This window comes from Muntiacus reevesi, chromosome 18 (assembly GCF_963930625.1).
Source record: "Muntiacus reevesi chromosome 18, mMunRee1.1, whole genome shotgun sequence".
Lineage (NCBI taxonomy): Eukaryota > Metazoa > Chordata > Mammalia > Artiodactyla > Cervidae > Muntiacus > Muntiacus reevesi.
Window position 1 is genome coordinate 48,039,594 of NC_089266.1, and position 20,463 is coordinate 48,060,056.

The 20,463-nt window shown below is 40.9% G+C and overlaps 1 protein-coding gene across 9 annotated transcripts in view; it reads left to right on the forward strand.

The window, feature by feature from the left end:
- The window catches only part of ACACA (acetyl-CoA carboxylase alpha), a 271,850-nt gene that overhangs the window by 69,108 nt on the left and 182,279 nt on the right, over positions 1 to 20,463 (forward strand). For 7 of the 9 annotated variants that reach the window (XM_065911051.1, XM_065911053.1, XM_065911050.1 and 4 more), the window contains 2 exons: positions 313 to 565; positions 18,543 to 18,675. In XM_065911051.1, coding sequence (XP_065767123.1) covers positions 313 to 565; positions 18,543 to 18,675 — 386 coding nt within the window. Of the gene's footprint in view, positions 1 to 312; positions 566 to 12,644; positions 12,703 to 14,697; positions 14,809 to 18,542; positions 18,676 to 20,463 lie in introns of those variants that run through there. The other 2 variants (XM_065911058.1, XM_065911057.1) reach the window with 2 other exon arrangements.

A 20,463-nucleotide genomic window follows, 5' to 3' on the forward strand; every position in this document is an offset into this window, starting at 1 on the left:
CCATGGTTAGGACTCTGTGCTGTCAACGTAGGAGGCTCCATCCCTGGCCCAGGGAACTAGGATCCCACATGCTGTGTAGTGTAGGCCAAAATTAAAAAAAAAAAGAATTAAGAAAAAAATGAAAGCAAAATCTTTGCAAAAGAATAGCCAAGAATACTAGATCTCAGACTCCGCCTTGCTTCCAGGTGCCAGCTGTGGTGTATTGGGTCTAACTTGTGACTTTCCTCAGATGTAGGTTATTATCCTGTTTTTATTACTTTATTTACTTTATTATAACCTGTTTTTCTTCTTTATGCTTCGTCTTCTCCATAGCTCTGAGAACTCATTTTGAAGGAACAATGGATGAACCTTCTTCCTTGGCCAAACCTCTGGAGCTGAACCAGCACTCCCGATTCATAATTGGCTCCGTGTCTGAAGACAACTCAGAGGATGAGATTAGCAGCCTGGTCAAGCTTGACCTGCTGGAGGAGAAGGAAGGCTCTCTGTCACCAGCCTCAGTCAGCTCAGACACGCTTTCCGACTTGGGGGTCTCGAGCCTCCAGGATGGTTTGGCCTTACACATGAGGTGAGTCAGAGAAGCTGAATGTTTTTCTTATGGAACCTGTCCTATTGGTTTCACTGATCTTGTTCTAGAAAGAGCAAGAATATTTTGAGTCAAGATTATTTCACCTTTTTCTACATCACTGGACTTAAAGTTTTGATGAGTAAGTGAGAGATGATATATTTTGCCTAGGGTACAGGCTTTTGAAAGCATCTTTTCCTAAATGTTTCCTCTCACTGTTCTGTTGTTCTTACAAGGGGTCTTTTAGCGAGACTCAGCAAGTGAGGCTGAGGAATTTCAGTCTTATTACTTTGACTAACATTGAGTGATAGGACTTTAGCAGGGATGGGCAAAGTGGTAGTAATCTTTCCTGAACTGCTTTATCATGTCAGGAAGTTATATATATATATATATATATATATTTTTTTTTTTTTTTTTTAATTTATGTTGGCTGTGCAGAGCACGGGCTGTAGGGCACAGTCGCAAACTATTGCAGTGTGGTGCACAGGCTTACTTGTCCTTTGGCATGTGGGATCTTCGTTCCCTGACCAGAGATCGAACCCGCATCCTCTGCATTGCAAGATGGATTCTTAACCACTGGACCACCAGTGAAGTCCCAAGGCCAATCTTTATTGAGGAACGAGGGGTTATTGCATAGCTCTCCTTTTCCTCTAGAAACGCAGTTCTCTGCATGTAATTGAGAATGTCCATAAGTAGTACTGTTATATTATTCTTATTTATAGATGTTTGCTTGTACAACCAACATGTGAACTTGTGTTCATTTGCTTTGCATTTCTTGGATTACAGGGTCTGAATTAGTGGTTCTTGGTTTTCACTGTACATAAGAATCCTTTGGGGAATCTTGAGAAATGAGCCCATCCCCAGAGATTCTGATTCACTTGATACTGGCCTGGCTTAGAGTTGGGGCATTTTTTAAAAGTTATTTGAGTGATGATAACATGCACCCAGGGTTGAGATTATTGGTAAGCTTAGACAAACATAAGTTAGGGTGACTGTTGCTGCTGTTATTATCTTGGTGCTTCTATTATTAATGGCTTGTAAAAGAATTCAGCTCCTTTTTATACACTTAGGAATCAGAATCTGTAGTAAAATCCTATGCTGGATCTGGCTGAATGTGACTGTCCTGTCTTATGGTTTTCTCTGGGGATTTGGGTTCCTTGCTTCTGAAAGAGGAAGTAGTGAGTACCAGTGGTTACCCATGTTCGGCTACATGGAGGTCCAAAGAAAAGAGTTAGGAGAGTTAATTATGTTTTACTTCACAGATTCCCAAAACGGCAGTGAACCAGAGAGAGAATTTAGACTAATGCCTTTTGTTTAAATAGATGATAAAACTGAGGACTGAAGAGGGAAAAGAACTTGCCTAAAGATAAATAGCTAGAAACTGGAATTCAAAGTTAGATGCCCTGATTCCATATAAGTAACTTGTCTCCTCCTCCTCCACTTCCCTAACCATGCAAGTGTTCTAATTATATAGTTCCCACAGAGCTGGTTTTTAGGAGCTAGTGAATAAAGCATTATATCTAATCTCTGGGCTAAAAATAAAGAGGAATGGAAGTCAGTATTTAGTGGCAGGGAAAAGAGGTCAAGTCTTTATTTTTATGTAAATATTTTTTCGTATTTAATTTTCACTTAATGTTGGCCTGAAGGCTAATACTGGTGGATAGTATCTTCCTCCCAGAGGTCATTTGTAGATGTGTAGCGGTTGTGACTCATGGGTTACTTGCATTTGGAAGACAGAACCAAAGATTCTAAACCTTCTGGAGTGTACTGGATAATCACACATAACACACTGAGGATGGTTCTCATAATGTCATATTGCTCCTGTTGAGAAACACTGGGAGAAATGTAGATCTTTAAAGACCCACAGCATCTTGAGAAATTTGTTCAGTTTGAGGCCAAGTGAAGCAGAATATCCATTTATTGGGTTAGGAAATTCTGAGTTTGGCAATGGTGAGATAAATACCGTTGTAAGATATTCAGCTGATGATATTACAAGGCAGTTTATGGTTGCCAAATCATTCCCAAAGTTGATGATTCTTATTGCAAAGTCTGTGTAGTCAGTGATATGAGTGCCTGAGAATTTCTTTGCATGCTCTGCCATTGCAAAACTCATGCCTGTAGCTCGTGGAGGAACTGTGAATTAAAGTGTGATCAGCAACCTGGGAAGGAGACAGTGGCAGTTCTTACTTGCTTCTGGGATAGCTAATGTTCCAAATAGAGCACAAGTTCTCCGTTGATTTATTTAAGTCACTTGGAGGAAACTTAAGTTGATCCAGATTCACTTTATATATCAGAAAGACTCTGTTCTGACATCTGCCACCAATTAAGTACGTGATCACAAGTAATTTGTGTTAACTTTTTGGACTCATATTCCTAAGCTGTGAAAATGATGACATTGATTCAGATACTCCTTTTCACCCTTTGAACCGGAAATTAAATAGAGACTGGCTGAGTTTATGATTAGCTCCCAGAATAAATAGCCTAATCCTTCACAGGTGATATAGATTAAAGAGGCAGGTACGTTCTCAGAAGACACTAACTGGAGGTCGTCTAAAGCCCAGTGAAATAACTGCCATAGTACAGAATGACAGTGGGCCCCGCTTTCAAGTTAGGGCTTGATTTTAGGTGCTCAATGAGAAGGTTAGTGGGCGTGATAAATGCATAGGCAGGAAAAGGAAATAAACTTTCCCAGAGTTGGAGATGATTTGCATCACATATTCTCTAGTGAAAGATTGGATAAGTCACTCTCTAAGCTTACGACCCAGACATTTGAAAACAATACCCTTAGAAAGTAATTATAGCTTGGTGGGTCTACATAGACCTCATCGTAGATAACTATGCTTTGACAGTTTGTTTTTAGAGAAGATGAACTAGGGTATGTGACCTGTATATCAACTAGGTTGCTCTATTTCTGAAGCTCATTAGTAATATTTAATTGGACATTTGAGGACAAAGACCATTAAAGACTGAACGTAGGCATCTCATTTTTGATACCTAATGTGTGGTTTGGTGGCGTTTAACAGAGGCTTCTGCTTGTATGGATATTGACATATTCTCTGCTCCTTGTGAAATGCTACTTGAGGTCAGACTGTTCTGCCTACTTACAAAGCTGTCCAAATCCAGATTACTCCACCTATCACGCTATCAACCAAACAAAGGTTGCAGTCAGTTTTGTCGACTAGTATATTGGTTGAAATGCAGTTGGCAGAAGATAAGCCCCACAGTTGCATCTTTTACCTCTTTAAGGTACTGTGATTTCTTTCCTTTTTTTCCAAAAAAATATTTCTTTCTTTGTTATTTATTTGTGCCAGATCTTGTTTGTAGCATGCAGGACCTTTCAGTTGCAGTGCATGGGATCTCCAGTTGTCACATGTGGAATCTTGTTCCCTCACCCAAGGATAGAACCAGGGTCCCCAACATTGGGAGCGCAGAGTCTTAGCCCCTGGGCCACCAGGGAAGTGCCGGTACTGGGATTTCTTTAAACCTTTTTTATCCTATAATTCATGTGTTTGAAATGCCATCTTAATAGTCTCTTAAACTTCTTAAAATGTTTATTCCAAATATCAAATGGCCAACATTTTATCTATATGAATCAAACCTAATATGTCCTGTTGCCGGGGTTTAAGACAGTAGTTCGTGCTGTGGAAGAAGGGGAGAGTCGTTAAATTCACCTTGAGGTGAATTTGTGTATTGAAGGTGAGGTGTGTATTCTTTATCACTTTGTGGCCTAGAAAGGAAAGAACTTTACCAGTATCTTAGAAAATTTAGAGGTCACATATGGGATTGCTTGTAACATGTTTGACTCTTCAGAAGCACTAACTAGAGAGTTTTGAAGCTTTTTTAAAAAATTGTTTATTTTTGGCTGCGTAGGGTCTCAGCTGTGGCATGCAGGCTTAGTTGGCCTGTGGCATGTGGGATCTTAGTTCCCCTACCAGGGTTCAAACTTGTATCTTCACGTGCTTGACTATTACATGTCAGACTCTGACATGCTTTACGTGGAGTGTCAACTTAATCTCCTTGAGCCAAATAATGTTACTTTTATTACCCACCGTTTAGGATGGGGAATTGAGACACAGGTTAAGTAACATGCCGGAGGCCACACAGCTCATTGTGTATGGAATTCAGTCAGAGCTCATACCGTCAGCCACTAGACCTAACTCGAACCGTGGGTGTAATGGATATGTTGGTGTTCTCTTTGAGCAGTTTTCCTCTGATTAAATGTCAGCCTTATTTAAAAGAGACAGAAGTTGGAAATATATATACGCATATCCATATATATGTATTTGATATTTATTTACTTTTGGCTGCACTGGATCTTTGTTCTGTGCACAGGCTTTCTCTAGTTGCGGCGAGCAGGGGCTCCTTTTCGCTTCGCTGCACCAACTTCTCATTAGAGTGACTTCTGTTGACGAGCACGTGCTCTAGAGCGCCGGCTCAGTAGTTGTAGTACACAGGCTTAGTTGCTCCATGACACGTGGGGTCTTAGTTCCTGGACCAGGGGTTGAACATCTGTCCCTGCCTTGCAAGGCAGATTCTTAACCCCTGGACAGCCAAGGATGTCCTAGAAAAAAATATTTTTAAAGAATGCTTTATCAAGGAAGCAATAAGAAAAATTAAAAACAAAATACAGGAAAGCAAAAATAAAGCCTTGCTTATCCATCACCCAGAGATAACTCCTGCTTATACCCTGTTGTATAGTCTTCTGAATCCTTGTCTGTGCACATGGGCATACTGCATTTCTCACTACTGAAATGAGATCATCCGGTACACACTGCTTTACAATCTCTGTTTTTGTTAAGTTTCCACTTTTGTATTTCAATATATTTTCATCTCATCTAATATGTACGTCATATTAAAGTTTCTTCAGTTGACTCCAAAGTCCTGGTTCATCCAAACTGGTACCCAGTCTCGGACCATGCGTGTGTGTGTGTGCACGCACTATCTCTTCAGTTGTGTCTGACTTTTTTGGACCCTATGGACTGTAGCCTACCAGGCTCCTCTGTCCATGGATTTTTCAGGCAAGAATATTGGAGTGGGTTGCCATGCCCTCCTCCAGGAGGGGATCTTCTTGACCCAGGGATTGAATCAGTGTCTCTGCATTGATGGGCGGGCTCTTTACCACTAGCGCCACCTGGGAAGCCCCTACAACCATACCCTGTATATTGTATTCCTTAAATTTCTTTGTCTGTCTTGTTACCCTCCCTGCTTTTTGGTGACAGTAACTAGTGATTTGTTGAAAAAGAAGGTAGCAAATTATCAGAATACATTATAATATTAGGATCTCTTAGGTTCTTCAGTAGGCACATGCCCCTTAATTGGTGGTTTTCTGCAAGGCTTCCTGGCTTCAGCCCTCTTCTTCTTCTTTTTTAACTTTTTTTTTATATTGAAGTATAGCCATTTAACAATGTTGTGATAGTTTCAGGTGAACAACAAAGGGACTCAGCCATAATATACATGAACCCTTCCTCCCCCAAACTCCCCTTCCTTCCAGGCTTCCATGTAACATTGAGTAGAGTCCCCTGTGCCCTACCAACAGTAGGTCCTTGTTGGTTATCCATTTTGAATATTGCAGTGTGTACATGTTGATGCCAAACTCCCTAAATAGCCCCACCCCCGTTTTTCTGCCATGGGTGCTGTAAACCCCTGTTCTCCCTATAACACATCCACTCCCTTGGTCTGTGTTAATTAACGGGATATCCCTTTCTTTGGTCTTCCAAGCTATCCCTCAGTCCTAATTACATACTCTTTTTTCATACTGTCCCCTAGTAATTCTTTTTTAAAAGTTTTATTTATTGTTTAATTGAAGGATAATTGCTTTACAGAATTTTGTTGTTTTCCTTCAAATAGCCCCTAATAATTCTTGAATCCATCCCCTTCTTTCCATTGTTACTGCCATCGCTCTTGTTCTTATTTCTTATGGCAGTAGCATTTTAGCTTTTCTTCAGTCTCTTTTCCACCTTCAGTAGAAGTGCCACATGGTCGTTGCGATCCTTCTGATGTGAATGGATTATCTCACAGCACTATTCACTGGGTTCCTGTTACATATTAGTTTCTAGCCACACATTGTGCCGGGGTCCTAATGTTATTTGTAATACGACAGCTATAATCATTATTATGGTGGGCTATTATGTCTCAGAGATGTTTGAACTAGGTTTTAAAGGATGAACATAAACCAGCCAAGCTAACAGATAGGTTTGTATATAGTAGGAAGGGTAGAGATGGTGGGGTTGACAATGTGTGTAAAGGTACCAGATTGTGAAAACATCTAGCATGTTCAGGCAATTATAAGACATTGAATAGTACTGGAATATAAGGGGGACAGGGTGGTTAGTGCAATGGAAGAAGGGGTTGGTAAGATGGAGGTCAGATCATTAAGGCTCGTGTATGTTACACTAAGACATATGTAAAATGGATCACAGTATAGAGGTTTGGCTATGTAGTAGAATCACCTGCAGAGCTTTAAAGAAATAGGGACTCCTGAGCCCTGTCCCAGACTAATTAAATTATAGTGTCTGGTCTTCTGCTACTCTCCAGGTGAGTCTGATCTGGAACCTGAGCTGAGAACTACTTTCTCACAGTTTAGAGCAATACCGGGGATATAGTATATGCTTAATAAATGTTTGTTGCATTGAAATTAAAGTTGTGCAAGTACATTAGATCATTATGAGGAAGAGGAGATAGGTAGAAGGGAAATGTATCTTAAGGAACTGTCTACCTTTTGATGGGAGGAGGAGGAAAAAGGAGACAAGGAAATGATTAGTGAGGTAGAAGGAGAACCACGGGAAAGATAATTAAAGGTAGAAGACGTAGCATGAAGTGGTGAATGGTGATGGAAGCTGGAGAGAAAGCACCCGGAGTGAGTTGGAGAGCTTGAGGTGAATAGCTTTAGTAGATGGCAAGAGATTAAGGAGTGAAGAAATGATGAAAGAGCAGGAATTTCAACAGTTCAACTCTTATGAAGTTGATGGCAAGGAAGAGAAGACAGTGGGTACTCGAGGGCATCGTAGGATCTGCCCGCTCGCCCGCTCTCCCATGAGTGTCCTCCCACTTCCTTTCCCACTGCTCTCCCTTCTCCCTCTCTTTCATTCTCCTGCCCCAGCCCTCTCTCAGGTTTTCTTGTTGGAATGCTCTTCCCCTGACTGTTGAAATTGCTTTCATACTTTGGAGACTTCAATTTTCAAGGTTCTCCTCAAATGCTGCCTGGATTATGAAATTCTTCTTTTTCTTTCTCCTATTTTGATTTCTCTTCTGGTAATTTGGCCTTCCAGTTTCTATACATGTCAGTTGAGTTCGCTTGCGTTATTCTTCTGTATTCTTGATGTTTTTTGGCCTAATTGCTCTCTGTTGCTGAAAGAAGAATATTAATTAATCTCACTGCCAGAATCCTATAAATCAGTAAGAAAAAGATGTTTCAATGTCTTTTGAAGACATTTCAACCCAATAGAAATATAGAGAAAACACTTGAACTTCAGAAGTTCTGAAGACTTCTTCTTCTTCAGAAGATACCCGGCTGGCAAATAAGCTTATGAAAAGGTGTTTAATATTACTGGTCATCTGGGATTTACAAATTAAAAATTACAGTGAATTAATGGCCATCCCAAAAGGCCAAGTTTAAGACTGACAATGTCAAGTGTTAGCAAGGGTGTGAGATACATGTATGTTTGTGAAAGTCTCATACATAGCTGATGGGAATAAAAGTTGGTACAACCACTTTAGAAAAGTATTTGGGTAGTATCTTTTACAGTAAACATACACATACTCTATCAATAAGCAAAGCCATTCCTGGCTATTTGTCCTTAAAGAAATGAATGCATTTGTCCACCAGAAACCCAGTACAAGTATAATCAAAATTCATAAATAACACAAATGTCCATCAATTGAATAAATACATAAATATGTGATAGTCACACAATGGAATGTTTCAGTGAAACCAAATACTGCTATGCCACATCATGGATGAATTTCATCAGCATATTATTGATCAAATACATACAGTAGGACAGTATACATATGAAATTTAGAAGCAGGCAAAACTGACTGATGGTGATGGAGTTCAGAATAGTGTTTACATTGGGGAAGATGTTGATTGGGAAGAAAGCACGCTGGATCCTTCTGAGACACTGGAAATGATCTCTGTCCTAACGGAGTGGTTGGTTATGTGTGTATACATATGTAAAATTAATTGAATGCATAATTAAAACTTTTGCACTTTATTGTATGAAGTTACATTTCAAAAGTAAATAAAACAGGCAGGACTTCCAGCTGTAACTGAGTGAGATGAACAAATCCTTAACACCAAAAAGCAGCTATAAAGCTTGACAAAACCGTTTCAGCCTTCAAATCAACCGTAACGCATACAACAGTCTGAGAAAAGTTTATGTTTGAAAAGCTTCTGAAATTCCATAAGATCAGTAGGTGTCTGTGGTGTTCTTGCCAGGAGTGTTCCTATCCCCCGCCCTCGGCTTGTTTGGCATGGAGGTTTTGCTGCTGTGGGTGTGCCCTGAGGATGGGTGGTGTTGCTGCTGCAGTTGAAGGGGGCATGTTCCTTTTGAGTAGTAGATGGTACCCTGCTCCCCGTGACGATCCCTGCAGCAGACGAGAGAGGGGGGCTGCCGGCTCTCCTAGCTTGAGGTGTGTTTGTGGCTGGGGTAAGCATATTGCTGGCTGAGGCTGCTTGTCTGCACAAAGTAGATGTGATGAGGCTCAACAGAAAGCGGAAGCCAGGACGTAACGTGAAAATGCCCTGAACTTTGAATGCACTACTCTGTTGCACACACAGACACATGGACAGAACGCAAAAGCCTTACTGGCTTTAGGTGTTTGCGTATAACCCCTGCCTCAACACTGACTAAGTTTTACAAGTAGAGAAGTAACCTCTTAGAAAGGAGGTTCAGACATAAAAACATGCACAAGAAGAAGAAAATGAACTGAGACATTAATGACTACACTTTTGAGAGAGGCAGATCTCACAGAGTTAGCCCAGGCAAATTATTAAACTAAGAAAGAAAAATCAATGAGCAAACATTGGTAGCAGCAGCAGTCCTCATGGGTGAAAGAAGTCAGAATCCAGAGTTGCTACAATAAATTATTTAGTATGTTAAAAATCATGAGACATGAAATGGGAAAGTGTAGGCCATATTTAGGGAAAAAAAGTCAACACAAACTGTCTCTGAGCATTTAGATACTGGATTAGCAGACAAAGTCTTCAAAGCAACTATCATAAATGTATTCAAAGAACTAAAGGAAAACATGTTTAAAGAATTTGTTAAAAGTATGACAATGAATCAATAAATAATATTTTCAATAAGGAGAGAGAAATAAGAAGCAAATGTCACCAGAGGATGTACAGATGGCAAATAAAGATGTGAAAAGATGTTTTAAATGACTAGCTATTAGGGAAGTCCAAATTAAGACAGTAAGATACTAGTATACAACTGTCAGAGTGCCTAAAATAAAAATAACTGACAACCCCAAATGTTTGCAAGAATATGGAATAATTGGATCTTTTGTGGGTAGTTGGTGGGAATGTAAATGAATGTAAATTGTTTCCAGCCAGTCTGGAAAATAATTTGGAAATTTCTTATAAAACTAAATATTTGCCATATGATCCAATAATTTCACTCCTAATTACCTATGATAAATGAAAGCATATGTTCCCTTAAAAACTTCTGTGTGAATGTTCACAGCAACATTATTCATAATAGCTACAGAGTGGAAACAACCCAATATCCATCAATTGATAAATAGATAAACAAAATGTGGTATGTCCACACAGTGGAAAATTATTTCTATAAAGCGAAGTGATGTATGGATACATGTTACAACATGAAAGCATTGTGCTAAGTGAGAGAAGCCACACATGATGTCATCCCATTTATATATCCAGAATAGGCAAATCTATAAAGACGGAAAGTAGATTAGTCATTGCTTAGGACTGGGGAGTGGCTTGAGGGAAATATGGGCTGACTGCTGCTGCTACAGGGCTGCTCCTGAGGGTGATGAAAATGTGGTGAAGTGGACTCTGATGGTGGTTCGCAACTCTGTGACCATGATAACAACCATTGAATCATACACCTTAAATGGCTGAAATACATGGTATGTGGATTCTATCTCAATAAAGTTAAGAATTTTTAAATAGGTGTAAGATCCATGTAGAAAAATTAGTTGCATTCTATGTACTAGCTAGCAATGAGCAAGCAAAAAGAAATAAACTGAAATAATTTTATTCAGAATGGCATCAAAAAGAATAAAATACTTAGGAATCAGTTTAACAAAAAAGCATAAGACTTGTACATTAAAATTATGTTACATTGCTGAGAGAAATTAAAGTCTGCTGCTACTGCTGTTGAGTCACTAAGTCGTATCTGATTCTTTCTCAGCCCCATGGACTGTAGCCCACCAGGCTCCTCTGTCCATAGAATTTCCCATGGAGTGAGTTGCCATTTCCTTCTCCAGGGGATCTTTCTAACCCAGGGACTGAACCTACGTCTCCTGCTTGGCAGGTGAATTCTTTACCCCTGAGCCACCTGTGAAGCCCAATTGAAGTCTGAGTATACAGTTTTTAAAATTCCGCTCATTTTATTGTGCTATGTAGATAATTTTGTTTTACAATGTGAAGGTTTGTGGCAACCATGCATTGTCAGATGATGGTTAGCAATTTTTAGCAATAAATTTTTAAAAAATTAAGGTATGTACATTTTTTCTGTGGACATGATACTATTATTGCATACTTAATGACTACAGTATGGAGTAAACATACTTTTTCTATGCACTGGGAAACCAAAAAATTATTGTGACTATCTTTATTGCAGTATTCACTTTATTGTGGTGGTCTGGAACCAAATTTGCAGTATCTCTGAGGTCTGTCTGTAAATGAAGAGGCAGTTCATGTTTGGGGATTGGAAAACTTAGTATTGTCCAAGTGATGATTTTCCACTAAACTGATCTATAAACTCACAGTTCAGGCAAAATCCCAGCAGGCTCATTTTTTCTTTCTAGACTTTGACAAATTTGTCTTAAAATTTACATGGAAACCCAAAGAGCCTGGAATAGACAAAAGAGTTAATGGAAAAGGAGAGCAAAAATTGGAAGACTTACACTACTTGATTTCAAAAACCTACTGTAAAGCCGTAATTATCAAGGCTTTGTGGCATTGCTACAGGGAGAGGCATATAGATCAGTGAAACAGAACTTAGAGTCCACAGCTAAATCTTCTATTTTACTTGTTTATTTGGCTGCATCAGGTCTTAGTTGTCACACACAGGATCTTTGTTGTGTCATGCGGGGTCTTTCATTATGGCCTACGGACTCTCTCGTTGCACGTGTGGGCTCCAGGGCACGTGGGTATCAGTGGTTGTGATACTTGGACTCTCTAGTTGTGGCACGGGGGCCCTGGAGTGCAGGCTCAGTAGTTGCAGCGTGTGAGCTTAGTTGCTTTGTGGCTTGTGGATCTTAGTCCCCTAACCAGGGATTGACCCTGAGTCCTCTGCCTTGCAAGATGATTGCTAACCACTAGACCACCAGGGAAGTTCCACAGCTAAATCTTTATACGTATATATGGTCAGTTAGTCTTCTTGTTTTTTCAATATTCATCTATCTGGCTTTGCCATCTTAGCTGTGGTATGTGTGGTCTTCCATCTGCATTGCCGGCTCTTTGGTTGCAGCATTCGAACTCTTAGCTGTGGCTTGTGAGATCTAGTACCCTGTGTGTGTGTGTGCTCAGTCGTGTCAGACTCGGCGACCACCTGGACTGTAGCCCACCAGGCTCCTCTGTCAGTGGAATTTCTCAGGTGAGAATACTGGAGTGGGTTGCCATTTCCTAGTTCCCTGACCAGGGATCAAACCCAGGCCCCCCCTGCATTGGGAGTGTAGAGTCTCAGCCCCTGGAGCAGGAGGGAAGTCCCTTACAGCAGACTGATTTTCCAAAGAGGTACATCCCTGATTCAAGATTTCTTTGCTTGGGAAAGCCCCAGTGTAAAAACACTGTCTCCCAGCGCGTGCTGCAGTATAACTCAGACTGCTTTGCAGCAGAGCCAGCTAAATGCATCACTGTCTGCCGGATAAACTGCTACGTCATCCGTGGTGCTTGGCATGTTTCACTGCTGGGGTCAGTGTGGGCTTCTAGTTGGATTTGGTGCCAGGTATGTGTCTACTTGGACACTCTCTTTTCATGTTAGATTAAAAATGAGGGTGCCTTGAATTTGGAGGAACGAATGTGGCTTTTTATTTCTTGTATTCTCACATTACAGGAAGATGGTGAGCGGCATCTGTAAAAGATGGGAAACACTAGCTTTGTTTTGGAGCTGGGTGTGCCGTTAGCATTTGGCTGTTTTAGAAAGATTCCTTTGGTCAAGGGAAGCGCAAGCTTGATTCCTGAGAGTGCCTCTTTAGTATATTTTCTGATATAATCAAGAGCAAAATAGCCTGCTTTTTTCTATATGCCATGCTTTGCATTTTGAACGTTGAACTTAACATAACAAAGGCAGAGAGTGATTCTCTTCTGGAAAGTGCCTGCATATGGAGACACTTAGATGTGTGTAAAAATTAAGCTGCTTCTACATCTGTGGTCACTGTAATTGCTCTGAACCAAAGGCTTCAGTGCTCTGTTTTTTGAGACTTGTTATCCTGAAGAGAGATCAAGATAGGAGGATTCCTCTGCATCTGTGTCTTTAAAGGAAAAAGTAAACTTATTGACTTTATCAGATGTTAGCACAGTATAAAAGGAGGAATGCAGAGTCCAGAAACCAATCCAGGACTTCCTTTTTTTTAATTATGACCAGTGGTCATATTGAGCAAGTGGCCTGATTGAGTCTTTTCACCTTGGGTCACCTGAAAGTTCTAACATAAAGATTTGTCTTAATAATTTATCTTCTGTTTGATTTTTATCTGTGTTCCAGATCATTTGTGTACTTCTGTTTTGAAGGGTTTTCATGGAATGTTAATAGATTCTCAGCATAGTTACATCAGATAAGAGTTAACCATTTGTATTCAACATTTTGGTGAGAAGGAATTTTTCTGTGGTGCCTGAATCAGGTTAGATGTGACTCTGGTGAATTAACACCATTCCTGAGAACTTGGCTCAGGAAATCATGATCTTTTCTGCCATGACAAGGGAGCAGTATTTTCAGCATCTACTTAATTAAGAGTTAAAACAGGATACCATTTCCCTTTCAGTCACCATTTCTTTATTTAAGTGATTTGTTGTCCCTCTGTGGCAAATGAGCATAACAATAGATGTGTCCCAGTGGCTTTTTAGGCAGGATTTTTCTTTCCTGCTTAAACGCTGGGTTAGACTTCTGTGTCTAAAATACCTGTCTGGTCCCCTTTACGTTTCTGTGATTCTTATCCTCGTCCTCTCTATATCCTGTTTGTGCCAGCTCCAGTCTTATTTTCAAATTTTAGTGAATAAAATCTTAGATTTTTTTGTTGTTTTTAAAAAAGGGTGTGTGTGTGTGTGTGTGTGTGTACACACCACTACTCTGGCCTAAAAATTAGAGTTGTGACTCCCACTTTATTCCAAGTTCCTCAGTGGTGGTGTGTCTCGTCCTTCCGATCAGCTTGCTTTCCCTCTTGATCTGCTCTCCTCCCATCTTGGAGTCTGAAACTCAGTCTTACTTGTTGTGATTGGGTCTCAGAAATCACCTGTTCTTTCCTCCTCCCTCTGGATTTCCTGACCCCATTATTTTCTTGGCGTAGCTGTCCTCGTAAGTTTGGTTTTCTTTTTTTGCCCTGAGTCTTCCCTGTCACGTGCTCCTGGCAGCCTGGAGGGGCCGTGGAGCCTCTCTCTAGTGACCGTCAGAAGAAAGTGAGCGTTGTTAAAGTACTTTTGCTACAGCTAAGGCAGAAGCTGCTGAGATCTACTTTAGGGTTATACCCGCTTTTATATTTCTCCCCCTCTCCTCTCTGGCCCCTTGGGAAATCAGCTGATTCTGTGTGGGAGCCCAGTGTAATGGGGGGAGGGTGCAAACAGGAGGGGAAGTATGGAGACTGGGGACAAAGTAGACCAAAAGACTGTGGTTTGAGGCCTTGAGGAATACTCTGCTCTGACTGAAGCAGGGCCAAGAAGTAGGCAGAAGGCACGGTCTCTTTTGTCCTCCTGGGTTTTAAGCACCTGCAGCGGGAGGACGAACTCCGGCTTGTGTTTACAAGGCCGCCAGCCGAAGAGAAAAACCTCTGTTCCTTTGTCATCTTGATATGGAGGGTTCTGTGGAGGAGAATAAAGAGATGAGATATTACATGCTTCAAAGGTAAGTGTTAGAGGGCCCTGTCTAGGCAGTCTGTGCCTTCAGAAAGCAGTAAAGGTGTTGACAACTAAGCCCTGGAATTTATGGGCAATCTGATTTGGTGATTTTTTTTTGTGGGTCTGTAGGAAACTCTTTTCTTTTTTTTTTTCTTAAGGAAATGAATTAAAAATCTCATGTGCTCCTGAATTCCTGAACCTTTATTTTACACTTAGGATTTGAACCAAAGATACCCGAGACCACGTGTGACATTGTAGCTACGTTGAAAACAAGCACCCTTGTGCAGACCTTGCTCCGAGCTGCTCTCTGGTTAAGGGATCTCAGTCTGTGCCAAGTGTGGTCACTGGGCTTGGCTGGACTTTCAAGCATGAAGTCGTTTCATCTATTTTGAAGGAAAATAGTGACCCTGGATAGTAGGTAGCATCCCGTCAAAGGTAGTTTTGCAGAGAACTTTTTAGACTGTGTCTCTGGGGCCAGGAAAGATGCCCTCTGCTGTTGTCCCGGCGTCGTGTGAGAGTGGGCAGTCAGCCTGGAGTTGTTGAGGGTGGCAAGGTGTCCTGCCTTGAATCTTTCTTCTTCCTGCTGTTAGAACTCAGCCTGAGGAGGAAGTGAATCAGGCCTGGTTGGCCTTCTTCAGACTTCTCTTTTTTATTTATTTATTTGACCACATCAGGTCTTAGTAGCAACACGTGGGATCTCCGTTTAGAGCACGGTCTCTCTAGTTGCGGCGTGCAGGTTCAGTAGTTGCAGCCACATCAGCAGTTGTGACTCGCAGACTCTCTAGATGTGGCTCGAGGGCCCTGGAGGGCCGGGGCTCACTAGTTGCAGTGCGCAGGCTTAGATGCTCTGCGGCATGTGGTATCTCAGCTCCTCAACCAGGCACCGAACCTGCATCCAGTGCGTTGGAAGGCGCGTTCTTAACCCCCGGGCCACCACGGAAGTCCCTTCTTTCAGACCTCTTGCAGGTCTGTCCCTCTCCAGTAGAGGTTCGACATGAAAGGCCTGAATGATGGCATGAAAGGACTACTTGATGGCCGTCATTAAATGTCTCTCTAGTATCTCATGTGTGTGTTTGTGTACTTGTTTTATTTTTGCATTCTGGAGTTTTTATTTAGAAAAAAATTACCTGAAAATTGAAGAGACCGTGGCAAATATAGAAACCAGTGAAAAACACCAATTTGGCAAAGGTTGTCTTTAATCATCCTTTTTTCCTTTTTACTTGGCTTATTCCACCTGTTGCAGGATGAAGCAAGCATTGTTTTAATTGGAGGCTAATTACTTTACAATATTGTATTGGTTTTGCCATACATTGACATGAATCCACCATGGGTGTACATGTGTCCCCCATCCTGAACCCCCCTCCCACCTCCCTTCGCATCCCATCCCTCAGGGTCATCCCAGTGCACCAGCCCTGAGCACTCTGTCTCATGCATCCAACCTGGACTGGCAATCTGTTTCACATATGATAATATACATGTTTCAATGCTGTTCTCTCAGATCATCCCACCCTTGCCTTCTCCCACAGAGTCCAAAAGACTGTTCTTTATATCTGTGTCTCTTTTGCTGTCTTGCATATAGGGTCATCATTGCCATCTTTCTAAATTCCTTATATATGTGTTAGTATACTGTATTGGTGTTTTTCTTTCTGACTTGCTTCACTCTGTATAATAGACTCCAGTTTCATCCACCTCATTAGAACTGATTCAAATGCATTCTTTTTAATGGCTGAGTAATATTCCATGGTGTATATGTACTACAGCTTCCTTATCCATTCGTCTGCTGATGGGCATCTGGGTTGCTTCCATGTCCTGGCTATTGTAAACAGTACTGTGATGAACACTGGGGTACATGTGTCTCTTTCAATTCTGGTTTCCTTGGTCACACATATATTTACATATATATTTATTACACACATCCATACACACACAAAGTTTTATTCTGTTTTTCTGTGGTTAAGTACAGTAGGCCATCTGTCCATTTTTTTCAAGGGGACGTTCTTCCTGGAGCAGTCTGTCCTCCAGTTTTAACAGTCAGCTTAAGAGACTTCCCTTCTCTTTTCTTCTGTGCTATTTCTTGCATTCCTTGTCTCCCTTTTTCTTGGCTTACTTCATCTTTTTGGAAGACAACATTCTATAAAAGCTTCCTGAGAAAAGGTAGGTGAGAAGTAAAGATTTTGAGTTCTTCCGTATCTTTCCACTTTATCATCTTGTTTTTAGCATGATGCCTAACTTCTGATTATGGCTATATGAAGGATCCCATCATTAAAAGTAATATATATTTCTGTTTTTTTCCATTCTTCTTTGCTCTCTAAACTATTGATTAGACCATATGATAGGTCCCTTCACCACCTTAATTTTATCAATAAACACTTTGCTTCCCTTATTGTCTTATTCTTAGACAGTTCTTTATCCTAGGCTTATACCTCCTCTGTCTTTTTCTCCCTAAGAAACTGAAAGCTGATCTCTAGGAACTGTGTGTGTGTGTCTGTGTGTATGTATGTTTTGCAACTCCTTTCTTCTTGTTTATTTTTAACTGAACTGGGTCATGTTGCTGCATGCAGATTTTCTCTAGTTGGGACAAGTGGGGGCTGTTCTGGGTTCTCATCGCAGTGACTTCTCTTGTTGCAGAGCATAGACTCTAGAGTGTGCAGGCTCAGTAGTTACCACTTGTAGCTTAGTTGCCTCGTGTCATGTGGGATCTTTGTTCCCCGACCAGGGGTCTGACCTGTATCCCCTGCTTTGGCAGGCGGATTCTTAACCCACTGAACCACCTGGGAAGTCCCAATACCATGCATTTTTTTTTTTTTTTTTTTGTACCATGCATATTTTATCAAAGAAAAGTGAAGCTTAGCAAGGTTATTTGGTGAAGATCTGAAATTTAAATGCAGGCCTACACTTTTTCCACTGCTATGTAGTTTAAAGCACCATTAATTGTTAGAGGCACCATTATTGTATGTACTACAAGAAAAAGAAATTCTGCCAGTTAAATAAAGCACACCATCAGTTGTAAGATACATAGCAATTTCAGAGATTTTAAAAAGCTAAAAAAAAAAGTGTTATCTTAAGATCAATGAAATTTGTTTTTTTATGCTGCATCATAAATAAATTGTTTTTGGAGTTGTTGATTTCAAAACATCTATGGAATATCCAAGTAAAACATTTGAAAGTGAAGTTTCTCAGTCATGTCCGACTTGTAGCGACCCCATGGGCTGCAGCCTACCAGGCTCCTCCATCCATGGGATTTTCCAGGCAAGAGTACTGGAGTGGGCTGCCATAGGCAGTTAAAAATGTAGAATTATAGGTAGTAAGAACGATGGAAGCTAGAGATAACAGAGGTGAAGGTCCTCTGTGTGTCAGAATCACAATGCAGAAGCAGGCTGTCTAACTGTTTATTTTTTAGTTTTAACAGTCTCTCTGAGTTTATTACTATTATTTATGCCATCTATTTTAGTCTATTCTTTGCCTGTCTCTCTGTGATGGTGTCTGTTGGTAAACCTTAATATTGCCTTTTATTATTCAGGAGCACTTTTTACCCTCCCCCTTAAATTTTCACAAGCAATGGTCGTTTTCTTTTTCTCTCTTCTGTTTACAAACCGTGTGGTCTGCCAGCATGTAGTTTCCACAAGGGTGCAATAGGAAGTACACTTTTAAGTCTGGGTAGTGGAAAGCAGGTCTCCAGGGGAGATAGATGATGTGAAGAAATCTCATCTATAGACTTTGGTGATTTCTCTGTTTTTACAGATCCAGCATGTCTGGCTTGCACCTAGTCAAGCAAGGTCGAGACCGGAAAAAAATGGACTCACAGCGAGATTTCACTGTGGCCTCTCCAGCGGAATTTGTTACTCGTTTTGGTGGGAATAAAGTGATTGAGAAGGTAAGTTACAACCTGCTCAATTATTTTTTCAAAAGCCCATGAGATTTAATGCCTCGATTTGTAGTCTGCTGCTGCTACTGCTAAGTCACTTCAGTCGTGTCCAACTCTGTGCGATCCCATAAACGGCAGCCCACCAGGTTCCCCCATCCCTGGGATTCTCCAGGCAAGTACACTGGAGTGGATTGCCGTTTCCTTCTCCAATGCATGAAAGTGAAAAGTGAAAGTGAAGTTGCTCAGTCGTGTCTGACTTGTAGCGACCCCATGGACTGCAGCCCACCAGGCTCCTCTGCCCATGGGATTTTCCAGGCAAGAGTACTGGAGTGGGTTGCCATCGCCTTCTCTGTGATTTGTAGTCTAGATTTGCTTAAAACTGACATGTGGATTGAATTTCTGAGACTGTGTAGAATTATCCTTTCTGCCTCCCTAGCTTTCTTAAATAATTAAATGATTAAATAACTTCACTATTTTCTGTAATATGTATTTACCACTGATAATTTAATCATAACTAAGTAAGAAGGTGAAGCGATGCCCATAAGTTGCTTTTAGAAAGACTTCGAGGTTTTCCTAGAGTTGGGCTACACTGATCTGAGAGGGTATGAGAAATTGATTAGCTTATGGGGTGGTCATGAGACCAGTGTCATCGCATTGGGATTTATAGCTAAGGGAGTGGAGAGAGTTTCAGAACAGAAGGCTTAAACAAGTTTGATACACTGTAACATGGATCCCAGCAGAAATTTGAGATATTTAGAGGGTATATACCACATGAAATACTTAAAGTGATTATAAGTATTTTGAAATGTGAGCAAATCTGAGTCACTTTTGTTCACATCATGTCAGAGCTGAGAGATTAACTTGGTTGTGGTAGCTTACAGAGATGAAAAGTTTAAAGGGTGCAGACCTGTATTCCCAATCCTAAAATTATTGCTTTAGCGGCGCACTCCCGTTAGCCTTCCAATGAGGATAGATTACGTGTCTCCTCACCTCTGTTATCCTGAGGGTCATGATTGCATTTGAGGAGGTGAAAGATTTGTTTAACAGAGAAGTCTCAGGGTCACTGATCCTTTACTCTTTTTCTTGTGACTATTCTTTCCGGGGCAGTTCCTCTACAGTTCTAAGGCATTTGGAGTCAGCATTCTGGAGAGAGGTGTAGGGGTTCTTATACATGTTCAGGGCAGCGTGCCTTATTTCATTTCAGCAGAGAATAGTGCATGACACTACACTGTTAAAAACTTCGCCCAGCTTTGTTTGATATCCATCTTCCCCCTAAAGTTTGTTTCTTCTCTTCGCTAATATTAGGAATGGTAGAATAATTCACAGACTGACAAGATTTTTTTTTTATGTAGTCTTCTTTATTTTTTCAAACTTTTTATTTTGTGTTGGGGTGTAGCCAATTAACCGTGTTCTGACAGTTTCAGGTGAACAGGGAAGGGACTAAGCCATGCTTATACATGTATCCATTCTCCCTCAAGCCCCCCTTCCTTCCAGGCTGCCACAGAACATTGAGCAGAGGCCCCTGTGCTGTGGGGTAGGTCCTTGTTGATTATCCATTTAAAATACGGCAGTGTGTCCATGTCCATCCCAAATTCCCCAACTGTCTCTTCCCCCCTGGCAACCATAAGTTTGTTCTCTAAGTGGTGAGTCTCTTTCAACTTAGAAGATTTGAGTAACTGACTTTCCCCTTCAGGAAATGAACTAAGAAAGGAGTAAGTTTTAGCTGGCACATACTTTGGACTTTCCAGGTGACTCAGTGGTAAAGAATCCACTGCACTGCAGGAGAGACAGGTTTGA